The sequence below is a fragment of the Xyrauchen texanus genome, chromosome 20 (genome assembly GCF_025860055.1).
Source record: "Xyrauchen texanus isolate HMW12.3.18 chromosome 20, RBS_HiC_50CHRs, whole genome shotgun sequence".
Lineage (NCBI taxonomy): Eukaryota > Metazoa > Chordata > Actinopteri > Cypriniformes > Catostomidae > Xyrauchen > Xyrauchen texanus.
In genome coordinates, this window is record NC_068295.1 from 7,006,193 (window position 1) to 7,027,870 (window position 21,678).

The 21,678-nt window shown below is 38.4% G+C and overlaps 1 protein-coding gene across 1 annotated transcript in view; it reads right to left on the minus strand.

The window, feature by feature from the left end:
• Nucleotides 1-21,678, minus strand: part of LOC127660306 (cadherin-23-like) — a 227,864-nt gene that overhangs the window by 179,400 nt on the left and 26,786 nt on the right. Inside the window, exons 3-5 of the mRNA XM_052150444.1 lie at nucleotides 1,273-1,415; nucleotides 1,125-1,172; nucleotides 573-665 (exon numbers count right to left, since the gene is read on the minus strand). Coding sequence (XP_052006404.1) covers nucleotides 573-665; nucleotides 1,125-1,172; nucleotides 1,273-1,415 — 284 coding nt within the window. The remainder of the gene's footprint in view (nucleotides 1-572; nucleotides 666-1,124; nucleotides 1,173-1,272; nucleotides 1,416-21,678) is intronic.

A 21,678-nucleotide genomic window follows, 5' to 3' on the forward strand; every position in this document is an offset into this window, starting at 1 on the left:
GTCAAAGTCACTCAGATCCTTACGCTTGCCAACTTCCAACACATGAAATTAAAGAACTGACTGTTCACTTGCTGCCCAATATATCCCACTCCTTGACAGGTGCCATTGTAACAAGATAATAAATGTTATTCACTTCGCCTGTCAGTGGTTTAAATGTTGTGGCTGATCAGTGTATAAAAAAACACTGGAGACTTATGGATTAATTTTATGCTGCCTTTGTGTCCTTTTGGAGCTTCAAAGGTCTGGCCACCATTCACTTGCATTGTATGGACCTACAGAGCTGAGATATTCTTCTAAAAATCTTTGTTTGTGTTCAGCAGAAGAAAGAAAGTCAGACACATTTGGGATGGCATGAAAGTGAGTAAACTATTAGAGAATTTTTCTTTTTGGTTGAACTATCTCTTTAAGCCCAGTTTTCATGATCTAATCAATTCCAGATTTTGAAATACAGTCCTGCCCTACATTTTGTCTCATTGATATCCTGTTTCACTCAAAATATGTCACATTTCAGAAATCAGATGGGTTGCTAATGGCATTCATGTTGACTTTAAGTAAAAAATGTTGTATATTACCTCTGGTATTGAAACAGCATAGGGCTGGTTGTAAAATGTTGGAGCATTGTCATTTACATCTCCAATCTGTATGTTCACCGTATCCTTGACGACCTAAAAGTGAAATTAAATTAAATACAAATATGGACAAAAAGTTTAAGAGATTTTCCAACATTCAACTTTTTTTAACATTAAATTGTAATAATGTACTTTAGATTTTTTTTTAATTATTATTATTATTATTATTATTTATATAATTTGCTTGGCTATACTTTGAGGACAACTGTCCAAAGAAGTTGGATAAATCTGACAAATATCCTATTTCTAACGTCCTCTAATGTAAAAATTATTAATAAATAAATAAAATGTTTTTTTAATCTATAAATGAATAACATTTTATTTTAGGGTCCTGGTTAGGCTTTGGGTTAGGGTTAGCAGTAATCATAACTTGAAAAGCAAAGTTTAACTTTAAACGTTTGTCTAAAAGGTTTAGAAAAGTTTGACTGTTTTAAAGGCATTACAGAGAGACAGATAGATACTATCTACATTATATGACTAATGCAATGTACTCACTCCTTGACTGTCACTGACAGAGAATTCCACCTGCATCTCTGACTTAGTCTGAATAGAGAAAAACAAACAGCAACATTATATCTATAATGTCAGTTTCCAACGGTGCAGTCATTTATTTATTTCATCCTTCGATCATAATTCTCCACACCTCCCTGTCGAGTGGCTGTCTTAGCCACACCACCCCGGTCATCTGCTGCACAGCGAAGTAGCGCATGGCCTCTTCCCCGACCACACCGAAAATCAACGGCTCGCCATCCGGATCGACCGCTTGTAGCTGTGTAATAGATGTACCTGTATACACACACACACACACATAGAGTGACAAAAAATTACAAGTTAGATAATATTATATTACAGAAGATAAACCAGGAGGGAATTCATGGTTTTCTCTCATTCCCTGTCTTCAAAAGTTTAAACATCTCACTGTGAGAGAGTCTGCCACAATATAACCTCTGCATAAACATCTTTTAGCACCTCTAAACTCTTTATAAATCAAACACACGGACACTATGTGTGTATATGTTCAGTAACAGGTGTGTTTTTATGAAGACACCTTGCAGGGGGGTCCATGACTCATTCCAGCTCTAGTTCTGGTGACAGTGCCAGACACCTGATGCTGCAAATACTACTTTAATGACAAAGGTCAACAAAGAGCTCACAAAGAATCGCTTCCACGGTCATAACACACATACACACTTGTCAGCAGCCATATCACCCTGTAGCTCAAGATTGGTTGCCCACTGAAGCTAAGTAGGGTTGAGCATGGTCAGTACCTGGATGGGTGACCTGCTGGGAAAACTAAGGTTGCTGCTAGAAGATGTATTAGGAAGCCAAGCTGGGGGTGTTCATCCTGTGGTCTGTGTGGGGTCCTTATGCCCCTGTATAGTGATAGGGACACTATTCTGTAAAAAGGCTCTGCCCTTTGGATGAAACTTTAAACTGATGTCCTGACTCTCTGTGGTCATTAAAAATCCCAGGACACTTCTTCAAAGGAGTAGGGGTTTAACCCCAGTATCCTGGCCAAATTCCCCCATTGGCCCTTATCAATCATGGCTTCCTAATAACTCCCATCCATTAATTGGCTCAATAACTCTACTCTCTCCTCTCCACCAATAGCTGGTATGTGCTGAGCATACTGGTGCACTATGGCTCCTGTCACATCACTGGTGTTTGTAGATGGGAGTCCCCTGTTCACCTTGTAAAGCACTTTGAGTGTAGTGTCAGAAAAAAGCTCACATTCATATACACTAGGGGTGGCAGCAAATAGTTTAATTTTACCACTATTTCATGCTTTGGGCATGTGTCATCTAGTCGTGGATCATGTGATATGTGTTGCGTGTGTTCTCTATGGCAACAGCAGGAGGAAAATTCTTCTGCCCACAAACTGCATCCCAGTGTATTAGCAAGTAATTTTGGTTAGGTACATAGACGAACATTGAGATTGTAATCCTGTACAAATTGAACACATCCGTGTTTTTCTCACACAACCTCAGTAAATAATGACAGAAAATCTGTGATGGAAAGTCTCTGATTACGGTATATTACACCTCTTCAGCTCTGCAAACCCGCCTGCTGGTCCAAAAAGGGGCGCTATAATGCGGGAAATGTTTATGCTTAAAAAGTCGCCGGATACATAAGTCATGTGGTATAGTTTAAAATCTTAGAATCTGAACATTTCATAGATAATCATCACTTCTGCATTTATGTTACATAAATAACAAAATAAGGCCCGAAAACATCCGTGTTGCAATTCAGCGGCACTTAGAGGTAATGTGGCAGAAATATTACTATGAATATAAAAGTCTTTCAAAAAGCATTAAATAGACAAATCGTGTATATAAAAAAGCTCTCATTCTCAGAAATGCAAGTGCAAGTGTAGTTCTAGCAGGAAGATCTCGGGATTCATTCTACACTGCAAAAAAGTTATTTTCAAGTGTTTTTGTCTCGTTTCAAGTAAAAATATCTAAACATTCTTAGAACATTACTTATTTAATTGACAAGCAAACTGGCATAATATCTGACATAAAGTCTTGTTTTGAGATAAATCTAAGAAAAAAACTGTTTGCCAATTCAAAGGGAAAGAAGTTTATTTTGCTTACTCCATTGGCAGATTTTTTTATTAAATATAAAGTTCACATGTAATTTTCCCTTTGTTTCTCTGTTAAGTGCATCCATGCTCACCCTTTTCATAAGGGCCATATGCAATGCAATCAAGAAGCTTTTTTCTATGTTTCACCGCAACTGATAATTGGTTCAATCTATCTCCTCAGCAGCGCAAATGTCCAGGTGCCGCAACTGTGGCATGTTTTTGCTACCGGCTCAGTACATCTATTAAGCAGTGCAAACGTGCTGTTCAGGCTCCGCAACTGTGCCATATCTTTCGGGTCGGGCTTCCAAGCATCCCATGACATTGCAAATGTGGTTGATAAATAAAGCATTTATTCTCCCCTCACATGTCAAAGAACTGTTAATTTTTGCAGGGGTATTGCATAAACAATGATCGCCCTTATCACAATGCTCGCCCGTAGTGCTCAAACGCAATATGCAAGGGCATGTACAAACAGTGTTGCCCTTATGGTATGGTTCAAACCGAATTTAATTTGTCCTTTTGCAGGGTATGCACAAGCAGCATCACCCATATTGTAGGGCCCAACGGAAACGTTGTTTGTACTTTTGCAGGGGTATTGCACAAACTATGCCTGGCATTTTCGCAAAGGCTCAATCACAGAGCAAGGGCTCATTTACAAGCGTTGTTTACCCTTCTTAAAAAGATATTGCACAAACAAGGCTCACCCATTTAAGTTAAGTCAAGTCAAGTCAAGTCAATTTTATTTGTATGCGCCATTCACAACACACATCGTTTCAAAGTAGCTTTACAGAAGATCAGGCAGGGGCTAATAATAAATTATCACGTACTAGCCTACCCTTCTGCAGGGTATGGCACAACATAAATGTAACCTAATTCTGACATAAATGTAAGTGTAAGCGTAGTACTAGCAGGAAGATCTCGGGATTCATTTTTATCAGACACCTCATCCAATCACAACATAGCCTCTGCTTTATAAGGTCGTTTAGGTGTTTCTCATTGCTGCTTACTTCCTTTGTTTCACCCCCCTCCACCCCATCCCCACCATTTTAGGTCCCATCCTGGGCAGGGTTAAGGTCCACCGACCCCGTCAATGCTTCCGGCAGTATGTGATGTTCAACCATGTATCAGAACGCTAAACCATAGGACTGGGCTAGTGGCAAATTATATAATTATTTCTACATCCTTATTAATCCCAAGTCTTTTCTGATAGAAATGTGACTGTACAGTTTATTTTGTTGCCATAATACCACAGTTTGAAAGATTTTCAAATGAATCTCAAAGTGAAATATGACTTCTGTCAAATACAAATGTTTTATTTATTTGCTGATCACTACTGCTGTAAACCCAAAATAGCTAAAACTTTATACCTTTACAAGCCTGCTTGTGTGAATAATCCAATGTTTTATCTTAGATGTCCAGAACAAAATATGCTGTCCATCAGGAAAAGCATGCACAACAAATAATCCAAAATATATGTAAGTGACTATTGATGGCAATGTTATACATAAAACGGGGGGATCTCAGCTTTGTAATGATACCTAGATTGAGCTTCTAGTCCACTCAGAGGCCTAGATATTATAAGAAACAATTGGGGTTGTGTATGATTAACTTAAACATTAAGTTAGAGCCATCTACATTTCAGATCTGCATATAGGACTTGCTGCCATATAGTGGAATAAAATAAGAATTTTTGGAGGGAGATAGAATGAAGAGAACCAGATGCTTACAAAGTGAAATGTATACATTAATAAGCCAGCATATTTAAAGTATATTCATTTTAGATGCATTCCATGACATTTTATTGCAAATGTGAGTGTTCCCAGTCTGCCGATCACTTCGACGTTGTGTCGAAGAAGCGACAATAGGGGTCTCTCTTGAGAGCCTCGCGCATCTCTGAACTTGAGAAAAGGCCAATGAGAAATTGGCGGACATACGGGTATAAAGGGAGGGAAATGCGTCTGTCCAAGCTGCATTCACAGACTGTTCACTTCATCTCTACAAGAGCATATACTGTTGGATCTACGGCGCATATCAGCAGCTTTCTCCTTCTCTGCACAGCAGTGCAGCTTTGTCCCTGGGCGTTTCGACATCACTTGTAAAAGAGAATATTTTCCTAAAAGAGTTTATTTCTCTAAAAGAGCAATACACAGCAGCGTTGAATGTCTTTTTCAGGACGCGTCTTTATAAAGATGCCCTTCCGCCCCTGTGTAGTTCCTGGATGCGGTCGAGTAAATTGTTTTACTGTTTAATGATAAATCAGGAAATTAGCCATTTTTGAGGTACTCATTGAAATTTCCAATGAACAACACATGTAATTCAGTGTTTCCCATCTCATAATGAACCAAAAACATTTTTACACTTCTCATCTAAAATATTTTTGCACTTCTCAGTCTCATAATAATATAAAATAAAAGGTTGTGTTTTGCGCTCTCTCTCTCACGCACCAGTCAGCTCCTCACCCGCTGCTGTAAACTCATGCGCTCACACACACTCGCAGATACATGCACTGGAGTATTCCTGGATCCGTCTAACGTTATTTGGTTGAGGAGGTAATCTTTGAGGTAATTAACGTTAACTAACATTAAATGTATCCACTGCATTTATACACTACTCAGTGCGCAATAGCAAACAGATAATATTATTGCCGAAGTTACAATCGTGATGATTAACGGAAATTAACGTTAGTGTTACTAGTTTAATTGGCATAATGTATACCACTATTATGGCTTCACTAGCTAGCTGTCATTAGCAGTCTGAGGTAACATTAAAAGATAAAAAGCTGAAACTGACATCCCTAGTTTTTACCCTGCTTTTCAGATTGAGCAAACAAAAACATTTTAAGAGATGTCAAAACCCAGATGAGGAAGAGACATGGTGTCTAAGTTAAATGAGGCACTGTGAGAGATTAGTTAGCACCACAGTCTCTAGCTCTGAGTGAAAATTGTGGGTCGGGTAGTGTCAATCCAGCTAATTTTAGCCAATCGCTTTTAGTGAGGCAGGCCTTGGCTCTGTAAATTAAACCCTGGTTGGGGGTGAAGAGCATCATGTATATGGGAAAGAATTGGGGGCGCTGTTTCTCACAATTCAATTTATTTCAATGTTGCCTACTGCAGCTTTAAGAGCACAAAATTGTTTACAAGAGCACAACACTAGCCTCATAAATTTGCTCTCAAAGTGGACCAGATGGAAGTATTTAACTTGAAAGCATGTCCCCGATCCCCCAAAGAGGATTGGAGGTTTGCCCCCATACTCTCATAAAATCATGTGGGAATCACTGTACTTTCATTGTAAGTAAGGTGCCATTTAAAATAAATGAAGGTATAGCGTGTTTATTTAAACTAGATGGGGGGGTCAGCCAAAGCTACACCCACTTTAATGGCCGGGCTGGGCTAAGCCCCAAACCTCCCCAAGTCCTTGAAACGGCCCTGGTCTGAATCATTTCAATAGGTTTCACATTCTAGAACATATCCAAAGCACTTACTGTACATGTACCTTCTATAACTACACAGATCCTAATCCTGAATTAGTACATACAGTACAGACATCTAAGAAAGGTAAACCTGTAGAGCTTTTGTACATTAACCTTTAACAATATATTTGCAATATATTTATATATTTGCTTTAACAATGAATTTGAAAAAGTGAAACCAGAGCACTTTGCATACACACAGTATTTTAAAAGCACACCAGTCTTCCAAGATGCAATGAGTTTGTTTAAACTGGTCTGAGACTAACCGACCCCTGAAGCTTAGCAAGTGCCATCCAGAGGCAAATTATAAGCGAGTAGATTCGTTTTCTGGCCCATTATGACAATGAAAGCAGCATAAATCTGACAGTGGAGGAATATGCAAGTGTCTCTCAACTGCAACATCGCCATCAGACTGCGGATTCTGCACACAACGTGATGAGTTATTTACATATGGTAACATTTACTCGCCAACTAGTCAATTAGAAAAAATGAGTAGTCATGCAAACCCTACGATACACACACAAATACATAAAAAATATGAGGTGTGTTTAAACAATAAGCACACAGAAGGACTAATAGAAGCACCTATGCCATATCCAAATACATCCAGCAACCCAAAAGGTCAAGTACTTAAACCAAATTTATATTAATACATAATATTGTGTGAAAGAGAGATGAAAACACCTCTAATTAATGGAAGGATTTATGAACTGCCTTCTCAGTTTATAATGAGATTTATGCAAATTATGCTGCTTTCAGTGTGAGTTATAATTTGGTTGAAGATGGTGCATATTACGCATTTTACGTTACACTCATTTATAATAAAGTCTTCCCCCTCTCTTACTTGACCTCTCTCTCTCTTATTAGGGATGGAGGGATTCACAGTGTGTGGTCAGTAAAGTCGATGCTGGGGAACAAATGGCTATTCTGAGTCAGTGTTGTGTCTCTGAGCACAAGGAGATTGTGGGATATGTTGAGGGGGAGAGCAAAATTGTGAGGGGATGTCTATCTGCAAGACAAACTGTGGCACTAACCGTCAAGTGATCTGCCGTGCAACATAAGCAGCTGCCTTCTATAGCATCCTAACTTAAATAAAACCTCAGCGAACATTCTGAAACACTCTGCATTGGCAGCAATGTCATTAAAGGGACAGTTCACAATAAAATTAAAATTCTCTCTACATTTACTCACCCTCAAGCCATCTCAGATGTGTATGACTTTCTTTCTTCTGCAAAACACAAACCAGATTTTTGGAAGAGTATCTCCTGTAGTTCCTCACAATGCAAGTGAATGGGTACCAAAATTGTAGGCTCCAAATAGCACATAAAGGCAGCATAACAGTGATCCATAAGACTCCAGTGGTTAAATACATGTCTTCAAAAGTGATATAATAGGTGTGTGTGAGTAACAGATCAATATTTAAGTCCTTTATTACTATAAATTCTCCTCCCTGCCCAGTAGGTGGAAATATGCATTAAGAATACGAATTGCAAAAAAACAGAAGAAGAATGTGAAAGTGAAAGTGGGAATTGATTGTAAAAAGGACTTAAATATTGAGCTGTTTCTCACCCACACATCATATTGCTTCTGAAGATTTGGATTTACCACTGGAGTCAAATGGATTCATTTTATGCTGCTTTTATGTCCTTTTTTTGGACCTTCAAAATGTTGGTACCCTTTCACTTGCATTGTGAGGACATCTGCGGAGCTGAGATTCTTCTAAAAACAGAAAACAACCAGTGAGCGGCAGTTCTGTGGACGAAAATGCCTTGTTGATGAGAGAGGTCAACGGAGAATGGCTAGACTGGTTCGTTCGACAGAAAGGCTATGGTAACTCAGATAACCAATCTATACATTTGTAGTGAGCAGAATAGCATCTCAGAATGCAAAACATCTGCAACCTTGAGGTGGATGGGCTACTACAGCAGAAGACCACATTGGGTTCTACTTCTGTCAGCCAAGAACAGAAAACTGAGGCTGTAGTGGGGCTACCATTTGTGTACCTCAGCAGAAATCCAGATTTATCAGACCAGGTGATGTTGTTCCAATTGTCTACTGTCCAGTTTTTGTGTGCCTGTGCCCACTGCAGCCTCAGTTTACTGTTCTAAGCAGACAGTAGTGGTACCCAGAGGGTTCTTCTGCTGCTGTAGCCCATCCACCTCAATGTTCGACGTGTTGTATCTTCAGAAATGCTTTTCTGCATAGAACTGTTGTAACGTGTGGTTATTTGGGTTACTGTCACCTTCCTGTCAGCTTGGGCCAGTCTGGCCATTCTTTTCTGACCTCTGTCATTAACAAGCCATTTTCGCCCAGAAAACTGCCACTCACTGGATGTTTTTTGTTTTTCGCACCATTCTCTTTATACTCTAGAGACTGTAGTGCATGAAAATTCCAGGAGATCAGCAGTTACAGAAACAGTCAAACCAGCCCATCTGGCACCAACAATCATGCCACGGTCAAAATCACTGAGATCACATTTTTTTCTTCATTCTGATGGTTGATGTGAAAGTTAACTAGAGGATCCTGATCCATATCTGCATGATTTTATAAATTACACAGCTGCCACAAGATTGGCTGATTAGATAATCACACAAATAAGTACAAATGTAGATGTACAGGTGTACCTAATAAAGTGGCCTGTGAGTTTAGTTTTCCAAAGTACACGGTAATGGAGAGCATTCTCAAAACGCTCCGTTTTCTAGTGTGGATGAGAGGCTTTTCCATTTAGCAAAATAATGCGTTTTCAAACAAAACTGTTATTGTGGACATGGCTTAAAATAGCGCTCCTCATGTGAAGTGCACAAGCGACTCGACTCATAAGTGAATTCAATAGAGTTTGGCATTAGCATGTTGCTAAGCAAACAATAAGATACATGTGACAGGGCGGAGGGCGGGGCCGGTGATTCTACACATCCGGTCACTTATCAGGCTATCAAGCCTCAGAGAGGGATACAGGCCGATTGCGGACGGTGGTGTGGGCGAGAGAGATGTGTGTGTGTTTGTCTTTTGTTTAAGTTAATCATTAAAATATTGTTTATATCGCCACGCCGGTTCTCGCCTCCTCCTTTCCATTGAACTGCTTTACAATACACTAATATGCAGAAAAATACATAGCAGAAACAAATAGCTATAATGTAAATCAGTCAATTTTCTCCATTATATTATTCATTATTGAATGTATTGACATTACATTATGTCATCATGGGATTGTCTTCTTCAAGAACGATATGCAATGCTGCCTTAAAATCTGACAAAAAATAGATATTAGAAAGCAGAATAATTATTCAGAACTCCATTCACATCGGGAACATGACTATGATGCTTAAAATGATGGCTTTGTGTATCTGTAAAGCAGTGACACTCTCACTCTCTCTCTGCTTCTCTTTGGCTTAGGCTGATAGATGATGCTATTTAGGCCTCTGTGAGGCCAGTATTATGCTTATGACTGATACATTGCACATTAACACACCCCAGAGCCGAGAAGAAGTGACAAGAGCAATGTGCCTCCGGGTTCATCTATCTCTCTCTCTCTCTCGGTCACAGGCCCGTCTCAGTGAGTGCAAAGAATGTTTTATTTCAAAGAACGTAAGTCATGTTGTTGGTACAACACTGGTCACACTACACAAACAGAAACATACCAGGACAAAACAACACAGTTGAGTCAGGTCGCCACACTGGACGATGCTGGAACTTATTTAAATTAAAACATACAAATTACAGTGGATGCCATTGTAGCACTGTTCCAAAACCTAGTAAGCTGTCTAAGTAGGCAGCATTTTAAGGCATTATACTGTAATTGTGCTCCCGATGCAAATGCTGCTTTAAAAGGTAGTTATGTTAATTATACAGCTTCCATGTTATAAGAGATCATGTTTTGGAAGTAGGAAGTATACTCAGTGCTTATTAGTAACGGTTTACATGTAATATGTAATCAGATTACAAACATCGAGTAGGTTTACTTGTAATTGGATTACATTACATTTTATAATGTGCATAAACAGATTACAATCATATCTTTGTGGATTATAGGATTACATTATTGATTACGTCACCAATCAGCTAAAGGCAATAACTAGCGCATTACTTACTAATTATCCTCACACATTTTAAAAGTGAGGTCTGAGCCAGAGCCTGAAAAATGTGCGCCGGACATAACCAGGTAAACCATGCACACATGTGGGAAGATAACTTGTAACTGACTAATGACCAATGCAATCTTATAAAAATGTATCCACTGAATTACACTCTGCATCCAATCTTAAGAAGCATTTGGAGGTTCTATCTTTTAGGTTAAGGCCACACCTTCTCATGAATAATTATGTAGAAATACAAATTGTGCATATCTAAAGAAATCTGTACATCATTCTTTCATTATTGATTTCAATCCTTATTACAAATTTTCTAATAACAACAATTCATTTAAAATTCATAATACAAGCATGCTCTCATTTTATTCTATATTGAGCTACATACATATTAATGACAATTTAAGCACTTTTTTTACTCAGCAACTGACAAATAGTAAGTTGTTTGATTTTATGTTTACTAATGTTTAATGAATGAAGTGTTAATTGGTAATACATTTAAAATTAACCATTATATTTTCATAAAAAATATTAACCCAATAGTAACCCAAAAGAAATCAAAAGTAATAGGATTAGATTATCTAAAAGTGTAATCTACATGATTATATAAAGAATTTGTAATTCATAGCTGATTACATTTAAGAAGCAATATTTTTAGACAACACTGTCAATAACAAAGAATTATAAAACTTTTAAAAACGCTTCTCGAGACACCTGGAGTCTGTCATATTTATTGCGTTAGACCAGAGCTACTCAACTTTGGAAAGCTCAGAGGCTGCAAAGCTGGATCCCTGTAGCCTCAAGGGCTGCTCTTTTATATTATAATAATATACATTTGTCTATTTATGTAATATATATATTTATGCATTAGACCAAGGCCCCCCCGGGGCGTGTCCAGGGGTGCTGAAAGCAAATTAGTAGAGAGGGGCACATTAGGTTACAAATGTGGGGCGTTTATCACTCATAATAATCAAATCTATCATCAAGTTCCTCTTAAAACGTTTATCTAGACTTGGAGTGTATGAGTTGGTACTCAATTATACAGGTTGGTACACATTTGTACCGCAGTTCATCTGATTCTGAAGTCTAGCTATGCATCTGAAATAGCTGGTTTAACAGGATCAAATAGACAGGAGAAGTCACAACTTCGGCTAATGCACCTGTATGGCTCTGTAGGTGGATACGGCTAAATGGACAGAGCAGCGCAAGGCAAAGAAGGTGCGTTTTTACTCAGAGACCGATCTCGAGCTCTTAAATGCATAGCTCTGTGAGAATCAGTAAGAAGCAAGGTGCAAGAAGAGGAAACCATTTGAATTCGGCACAGAATTCTACATCACCACCCTTGAATTTACTATAGTAACACTATAATTCATTAGAATATAATCCATTTTTGTCCACTTATACATATTTATATTTTGCATTTATTGTTTTTACATGTGTTTAGAGTAGGTCTACTGTTTATAATTAAAAAAATGCCATTTTTTTTTATAGAAATGATGTTGCATCTTACCATGGTATAGAAGATCCATGCTTCCATGTGCTTGCTTACTATGGTCTTCTTACAAATACCATTATTAAAACTATAAAAATAATTAATTAATAAAACATTTTCAAAAGGGAAAATGCAAAATATATTTTTTTTATTAAATAGAAGTGTAAATTCAAAACAATAGGCTAAACAATTTTTATGTAGGAAAAAAAAAAAGTTTACTTTTATAGATGTTATAGATAATCATACTGTTGTAGATACGAGTCAATTTACATATGCATCCAACTCAATTCATCAAAAAAAGGTTGTGAACCAATGCATTGGACATTTTAAAAATGCCTTTCGAGACACAATTAGTTGCGCTGCCTCTAGCTTATTTCAGGGCAAGGATACATTCGGTCTGAGTATGTGTGAGATGAGTGTGTGTGTGTGCATGCTGGAGAGAGAAAAAAACAGACAGAAAGAGAATGAGAGAAAGACAGTGAGTATGAGATGTGATTGTGTAGAGATGCTGGCAGCCAAGTGTTTTATGAAGCTGCTGGTGTGTTAAGGAGGAGACCACTGGGGCCAGTAAATCAGCTCAGAGAGGGCATCTATCCCTGGCTAGATCAATAGTCTTTCAGCCCCTGTGACTACACAAAAGCTCCTCTGGGGCCCACATGGGCCTGGGGACACCACACCTTCATCACACACCCCACTTTATTACTAATACACAAACAAAAGATTGCAGACAAACAGTGCAGTAGGACTGCACATAGGACAGAAAAGTTACAAATGAGATCATTTAAACGGCGGTGTATATAATTGAAAGTAAATTGAGAGCAAATTATCCTGCTTCTCAGATTTTTCTCCTGAGAGAAAGACCCTAGGAATCTCATATATGTCTCTAGAGTTTCAGAAGAGATCTGGATAAGATCACAAACTGTCCTCAGATTGGTCAATATACTAAAGTCCGCAATCAAAAGACACAGATTTCAATATGAAAATTATCTTTTTATAAAATTCAGAAGACACTTTCAAGTGAAAGAGGAGATTTGTAGTAAAAAAGGACTTACATATTGATCTGTTTCAAACCCACACCTAACATAATGCTTCTGAAGACATAGATTGAACCACTGGAGTCAAAAGAATTTGTAACGTTTTGTTTCCAAGGAGTGGAAGAGGAGACGCAGGAGTGAATCTTTCAAACTTTTAATTACAGTCACAGGAGCGGAACAAACGCTAAATCTAAACTTAGCTCAACATAACACTTCAAACATTACACTTCACTTCAAGCACTGACAAATCATGAACAAAACTAGAGGGTTTATATACTCATGGAAACTAATGAGGGAATGGCATACAGGTGGGGATAACGATGAACAGAAGAAGTGATTAGGGCAGTGGATTCTGGGAAACTTAGTGCAGGAGAAAACTTCAAAATAAGAGTCCTTGAACACGGTGGAGACAAACTGTGACAGGATTACTTTTATTCTGCCTTAATGTGATTTTTGGAGCTTGAAAGGTCTGGTCACCATTCACTTGCATTGTATGGACCTACAGAGCTCAGATATTCTTATAAAAATCTTCAGCAGAAGAAAGAAAGTGATTCACATCTGGAATGGCATGAGGGTGAGTAAATCCCTTTACGTGGAAAACAAATTAAGACTTTTGCTTCAGTGTCTTGCTTCTTAGATGTTTCTCAATCTCCAATGAGAAAGACCCCAATAATCTCCCATGTGTCTCCCCTAGAAGAGATGTGTTCAGATCTGTCGAGATACCAAAGACTGCAATCAAAAGTCTGTAACTATAGCTATATACTTTTACCATATGTCAACAATTGTCCCATTTGTGTCTATTTAAATTTTTATTTAGGAGACAAAGTTGATACGTAAATGACACATCACTGAGAAATCCACTAAGTCTCCTGAGCTCTGAAAAAGCAACTTCTGTTCTGATCAATATAATGTTGCTTTGAGGACACGTATCTCTTCAACAGGGGCTGTACTCATGAAGTATTAGTAACATATTTCTTTAAACAGGCCTTCTGTGACATCAGAATGAATAACAATGGAGAATAAAACATATGACACATTATCACTGCACATGGAAAACAATTTCTTCACTATTATCTTATTATATTATCGCAGAACATGATTAATAATAACACAAGACATAAACATGAATTAGTGTAGCGTTGTATCTGACAATCCACTAACATGCACAATCACACAGATATCATCAGTCTTAGCAGTATCGACAGCGATGACTCGCACACTGGCGATAAAGTGCACGTGTTCCAGGACTCTGAAACATGATTCACAGCCTCAAATTCATTAACCAGTGTGTTAATGGTGGGTGTTTCATTAATAGGGTTGAACTGTAAATCAAAGAGGCTGTTAATTGGCTTTGTGTCATAATCTCTGTCTAAAGCTGTTCTTCATCTGTGTGCCCGTAATGTCTTAAAGCCTGAGTTTCCTCTCCACTAATGAGCACAGCCACTGAAGCACTGGGGCCCTAATTTGTTTATAGGCTATTGAAAAAGGTTAGTCCCCCCTGGAGCATGAGTTATGGTATCCTCCCTAATGTGTTCAGGGATGAGGCAAATACCATGAGTGGAGTTTGCAGGGGAGAAAATGTGTATGCGGCATGAATGATTGCGTTTGTTTCAAATGTTGCATGTAGGCAATGACGGGTCCCTCAAGGCTTGATTTGTGCAAATCTGGTTTTGTTCATGTTTTACGTGAGCGTACTTCCATGCATATTTGACCTGCAATCCAGAATTTATCCCTTTTGATAGACCCCTGAGGAGTCAATATAATCTAATCTGACCAAACCCCCTCAGTGACAGGCTGTGCCCCGACCATAAATTACTTTAAATGTCAGTGTAGGGCCCAATCTGTACTCACACTCCCCAACCTCAGGATTTTTTCTCTCTCTCTCTCTCTCTCTCTCTCACACACACACACACACACACACACACACACACACACATACACACTGTACTCTGTCTCGCTGTCTACTGCCTACATAGGCTACTCATTTCTGACTATTGACTAAACAATTCACTGATTTGTATACTCTACACACTGTGTGCAGAAACTGAGTGCACCACACAAATAATGTCTCAAATTAATTAGGTCTAGAACTGGAATCAGGAATTTAGAGAATGAGGTAAGTTTCTATTGCACAAACGAAACCTGCTTTAACTGTTTTTCTGTATTCTGTATACTTTTTCACAATCATTTTACTGTCTCCTGCATCCTGTATTGTGATAAATTTATGAATGCTTTTGCCCAAAAGTTATCAGTACAGTTTGATAATGACATGTCACATAAACGCGCAGTGTATCTGTCACATTTACATAGTGCACACAGCTTTTGCGCATTAAACTGCTTTCTGGTGTAAGTGTAAATTAGCTTTTATAATTTAATAACCCCACAAATGATTACTCCTGCGTGACCTCATTAACGACATTCTTGTTGAACCAATGTGGTTCGAACGATGGGTGTGCAATATAGTTACTATGGTTTCGGGAAACAGTTCTGTCTAGATCATTAATTTCTCCAACGATGTGTCATACTATGGTGGTTAAGCAGTGAGTTACGTCGTTGTATGGGAAACGCACCCCTGGATGTTAGTTTCAGAGGCATTAAACTATATACAGAAAGCAGACAGTTTCTTTGTTCCAAAACCTAGTGACCTGCCAACTTAGGGACCATTCAGACCAAACACTTGCTTGTGCTAACAAAAGCTAGACGCATATAGCAGAATGCATGTGTCTCGAGTTACCATTAATTTTAAACTGACATGTGGTCTAAAAAAACAGTTGTGGTGCAGCAGACAAAGACATCCGTCTAGTGCATTTTTACATGGAGAAACAATGGAGAAATAGCGTAGATGGGCACAAAAATATGTTTGGTATGATTGGCCCTTTAGATAGCATTTTGTTGTTTGAAATATTTATTATAAAAAAGATATGGAGTCAATTGCACTCAAAAAATATATTTTAGCCTATTTTCAAGATGTATCCATTTCAATTGAATAACAAATTTCCTTCTAATTGAGTTGCCTAATCTTTAACCAAATAAAATGTACAAATCTTACAAAATGCAAGTTTTATTAATTACATTTTCTTAAAGACTATTCAGTTCAATTAGATGGAAATTTGTTATTCAATTGAAATGGATACATCTTAAAAATAGGTTAAAATATTTTTTTGAGTGTGTGAGTCGAGTCTCTTAATACATTTTAGGAATGAAATGAACAGGTGGTGGAAGGATGCATATGCTTCTGTCAGCCATTTATGCAGAAGTTCATAAAATACCTATTCCCACCAAGAACACGTCAAAGCAATTTGTCTACTTGCAAAGTCATACAGTGCAAAGTGTAAAGGGCAATGTTGGGGCAAATGCTTTATTATGTTCCTTTAACTCGGAGATCAACAATATAGCAGCTTGACATCTGAAATGGCAGTTTTAGATGATATTTATATTTAACGATTTGTTAGAAAGAAAGAAAGAAAGAAAGAAAGAAAGAAAGAAAGAAAGAAAGAAAAGAAAGCATTACAAATGTGAGATATTGCTTAAACCTAATATAATATTACATATACAGCAGTACTGAATTTCTGTCATACTTCTTATTTTATTTAATTGTAATGGAGCTATTATTTTGGCAGAAGGTTTTATTTCAGAGTGAAGCCCTTTCCGTTTCTGTTTGTTTTTGAAGGTAGTTTTTCACCTCCCAAAAAGCAGATTGTTATGTGAACAACGGTGATTATTATACCACAAAAAGCTGCTATTTCATTAAAGAAATATGTAGTCTGTATATGCTGCATGCTACATTGTGCATATTGTTTTTTGGAATTGAACTATTGGCTAAAGGATTTCTTCCAGTAACTGTTCAGACAGATGCATTTTTTGGACCAGGAACCAATTCCAATACCAGTATCGGGACATCCCTAATTAAAATCAATTGTTCACTGCAAGTTCATAATACCTATAAACATAGTGTATTTGCTGTAAATGTTTACTGGTATAGTGTGTATCATATTCTGTGTGGAATCAGCCATTACACAAAATATGCATGTCATTTTTTGAATAAAAGGAGATCTTCAAAGTAAAAAAAAGTCTATTTCTCTCTCTGTCTGGTTTCAGTAGAGTGCATTAATATCAGAGTTGATGGCTGAACAGGAGACTGATGGATGTCTAAGTCCAGCTCTAAGTGACTCTTGTGTTTTAACACACACACGCACACACACACACTCACACACACGCACACACAGAGAGAGAGAGACCTTGGGCCAGTGTGTATTAATTCTGCTGATTTATAGTTAAATCTGTCACGCTTCAAGAGAGCGTACCCTTTGCCTCTTTCATCACCTTATAGTTCAACAATACACATACAAGCATACACAAACACACACTCACTGCACACATTGCTCATGCATATTTGTGAAACATATTTACATGACATATCCAATAACTTACATGATGCCCTCAAATACATTTTCTTGGTATGATGGAAAAGAAGCATGAGGGGATCGTTCCACGATTACAGTATAAGTTGGTGTACAGGAAAGGAAAGAAAAGAAAAGAATATGTTGAAGATAGGTTTTTTTGAAACCATTCTTTGTACAAAATGCTCATCCCTACTTTTTTTTCTTTTGGTTGTGGTTTTCATGTGATTTGTCTGTATTTTCATGCGAAATTCAGCTAGGACCAACTGTAACCAGCTTCGGCCAACTTGTAACCATATATACCACTTGATTTACCAGGAAGCAGTTGTGCTGTGCAGGATTAAGGATGATGTAAGACTAGGTGTGGTGGAAAGCTAGTCACGTCTAGATTGTGTTCCAGGGTTTAATGTGTCTATTCCTGGAATGAGTCTGTTAGACAATGAGTGTGATGAAGATAATACATACACACACGCACACATGCATACATAAATGTGCTATTAAAGATTGTATCTGACCCACACTGTCATACAGGTTGAAAGACACAAGAGCACGTATACACCCTTTATTCAGGTCCCATTTAGCTGTCAGAAGTATGGAGCATTTAAAAACCCATCTAAGAACTATCACACACCTCACTAACACCACTCGCATTACTTTTCACTCGCTTTTCTCTTCTCTCGCCCTTCTATAACTGTCTTTCAATGTCTTTTAGTGTGGCAGAGCACAGAGGTCCCTGTAGGGATGGGACATTTGCATTGTGACTTACCAGAAATGAGTGTTTAAATTTAACTTTGCGCAACAAAATTCAGCAGACAAAATCCTTTAATCTCAATGGGAATCCATGTAATGGGCCTCCGGTGGAAAATAATTTCCCCCCACGCATTTCGCGTGGAGTTCAAGTTTGTTGAACTTTGGCAGGCGAATTCGCTGCATTGACCCAGAGGAAGTTGCTTGGTTTGGCAGTGACCTCTGTGTAGGCGGAGCTTCGTACACAGCTACATTGAATATTCACAATGGACAAGGATATAATTTTAGCAGTGAGTTTCTTTTTAACTAAACTCTCAATTCGTACATTTTTTTAATCAAATACATTTTTTTCTAGTTTCACATGCGCTCAACATCCAGCCTTTTTTTCATAAACCATTATTCTAAATGGTAAAACGTACCGTAATACAATTTTGTAATACTACTATAAAAAATGTTTTTATTACAATCAGCATAAATTAAAGGGGAAAAAATGCAATTAAGGCAGCAAATAAACATGAACCGATATGAAATATTTTGGCCGATACCAATTTTAACAACAAAAAAACATATAGGCCGATACCGATATTTTGCCACTCACCTTATTTTATTATCAAATCACTGTTTTACTTTGGAATTATACTTTAAAAATTAAAAAAGAGGTACAAAAGCTTTTTTTGTAGCAAAAAAAAAAATTATTAGCATTGAATTGAACACATGACAGTCCACAATTATAAAGAGAGCCACAATGAAAGATAAATAGAACAAAAAAAGATACAGAAAATAACTAAATATGATAACACGATAATTGGTATGAAAAAAGGCTATTTTGGCAGTTTAGCATCTCTCACAGGAGCGCCACAATTTTAGACGCTGTGTCTAGAACTTCAACTTATAAAAACGCGTCTCGAGACACCTGCAATCTGCTCTATTTGTTGTGCTGCAATTTGCTTTTTTAGCGCGAAAACACATCTGTCTGAACAGTTACTGGAAGAAATTCTATAGCCAATAGTTCAATGCTACTCATTCTCAAGACAATAAAACAAATGCTTATCTCAATGTCACCAGAATTGAATGCTTTGGTGATGTTTTTTGCAACAAAAGAATAAATCTCACAGGAGAGCATGCCCCCGGACCCCCCTAGATATAAGGTTTATTAAGCAGATTTCTGTGAGTACCCTCAGATTAAATCCTTCAGGCATCCCTGCGCCAGCCAATACATCGGTGCATCCCAAGTTTTCCATTTTAAAGGGCTGAGTGGGATTTTTTACAGTGTGGGGTGAAATATGGCTGGAACGTGTTTCGTGAGATTCATTATGAAAGAAGACAATCAGGTGTCTATGCTGTCTGACCACCAACCTTCTCTTTCTGTTTCACAAGTCAGCACGATTACAAATCTGAGAAAGAGCTACAATATGTGTCTTTCTCTTTGTACACACAAACACATACGCATACTTTTCTCTTGCCTAATAAATCCTCTGTTCTGTTGTTGACCTCATGGAACTGTGCATTATCTGGAGTGGAGTTAAATCAAAACTAGCGGTAACTCTGATGCATGTTTTCACTCACAGGTGCAGCCATTTCATGCCTCGCAATCGCTACAGTCATCCTTTATTCTCTCACACCATCCTTTCTTTCTACTCCCATTCACTTTAAAGACGAACACTTGGAGAATGTTTGCCATGGCAGCCATGGCAACTGCAGAGCTGTCTAGCACTCAGGGTTTCCGTGGCAGCAGGGCTGTCCCAACAGAGCACATTCATCCTATGGAGTGCACGGTGGTGTGAGACATATTTGTTCAAAGATGTTCTGAAACCTAGTGACCTGTCTTGCTGTATACTGCTAACATAGACCACTAATTTTCAGGGGAATTTCAGACCAAACCTGTTCTTGACATAAAGAAAAGCTAGACATGGTGCGACACATAAAACAGAACGCGGGTCTCTCAAGACGCGCTTTTAAATGTTTACTCGCTTATTTACCTGAGATAAAAATGCTCCACTTCTGCGCAAGATGTTAAAAAAAAAATTCAGAGAGATTCAGCACAACGGTCCAAGACGGCCAGTTAACAGAAACAGAGAAAACAGAAAAACAATAGAAAAGGAGCGCAGACTGCCACAAAAATACACTCACCTAAAGGATTATTAGGAACACCATACAAATACTGTGTTTGACCCCCTATCGCCTTCAGAACTGCCTTAATTCTACGTGGCATTGATTCAACAAGGTGCTGAAAGCATTCTTTAGAAATGTTGGCCCATACTGATAGGATAGCATCTTGCAGTTGATGGAGATTTGTGGGATGCACATCCAGGGCATGAAGCTCCCGTTCCACCACATCCCAAAGATGCTCTATTGGGTTGAGATCTGGTGACTGTGGGGGCCATTTTAGTACAGTGAACTCATTGTCATGTTCAAGAAACCAATTTGAAATGATTCGAGCTTTGTGACATGGTGCATTATCCTGCTGGAAGTAGCCATCAGAGGATGGGTACATGGTGGCCATAAAGGGATGGACATGGTCAGAGACAATGCTCAGGTAGGCCGTGGCATTTAAACGATGCACAATTGGCACTAAGGGGCCTAAAGTGTGCCAAGAAAACATCCGCCACACCATTACACCACCACCACCAGCCTGCACAGTGGTAACAAGGCATGATGGATCCATGTTCTCATTCTGTTTACGCCAAATTCTGACTCTATCATCTGAATGTCTCAACAGAAATCGAGAGTCATCAGACCAGGCAACATTTTTCCAGTCTTCAACTGTCCAATTTTGGTGAGCTCTTGCAAATTGTAGCCTCTTTTTCCTATTTGTAGTGGAGATGAGTGGTACCCGGTGGGGTCTTCTGCTGTTGTAGCCCATCCGCCTCAAGGTTGTGCGTGTTGTGGCTTCACAAATGCTTTGCTGCATACCTCGGTTGTAACGAGTGGTTATTTCAGGCAAAGTTGCTCTTCTATCAGCTTGAATCAGTCGGCCCATTCTCCTCTGACCTCTAGCATCAACAAGGCATTTTCAGCCCACAGGACTGCCGCATACTGGATGTTTTTCCCTTTTCACACCATTCTTTGTAAACCCTAGAAATGGTTGTGCGTGAAAATCCCAGTAACTGAGCAGACTGTGAAATACTCAGACCGGCCTGTCTGGCACCAACAACCATGCCACGCTCAAAATTGCTTAAATCACCTTTCTTTCCCATTCTGACATTCAGTTTGGAGTTCAGGAGATTGTCTTGACCAG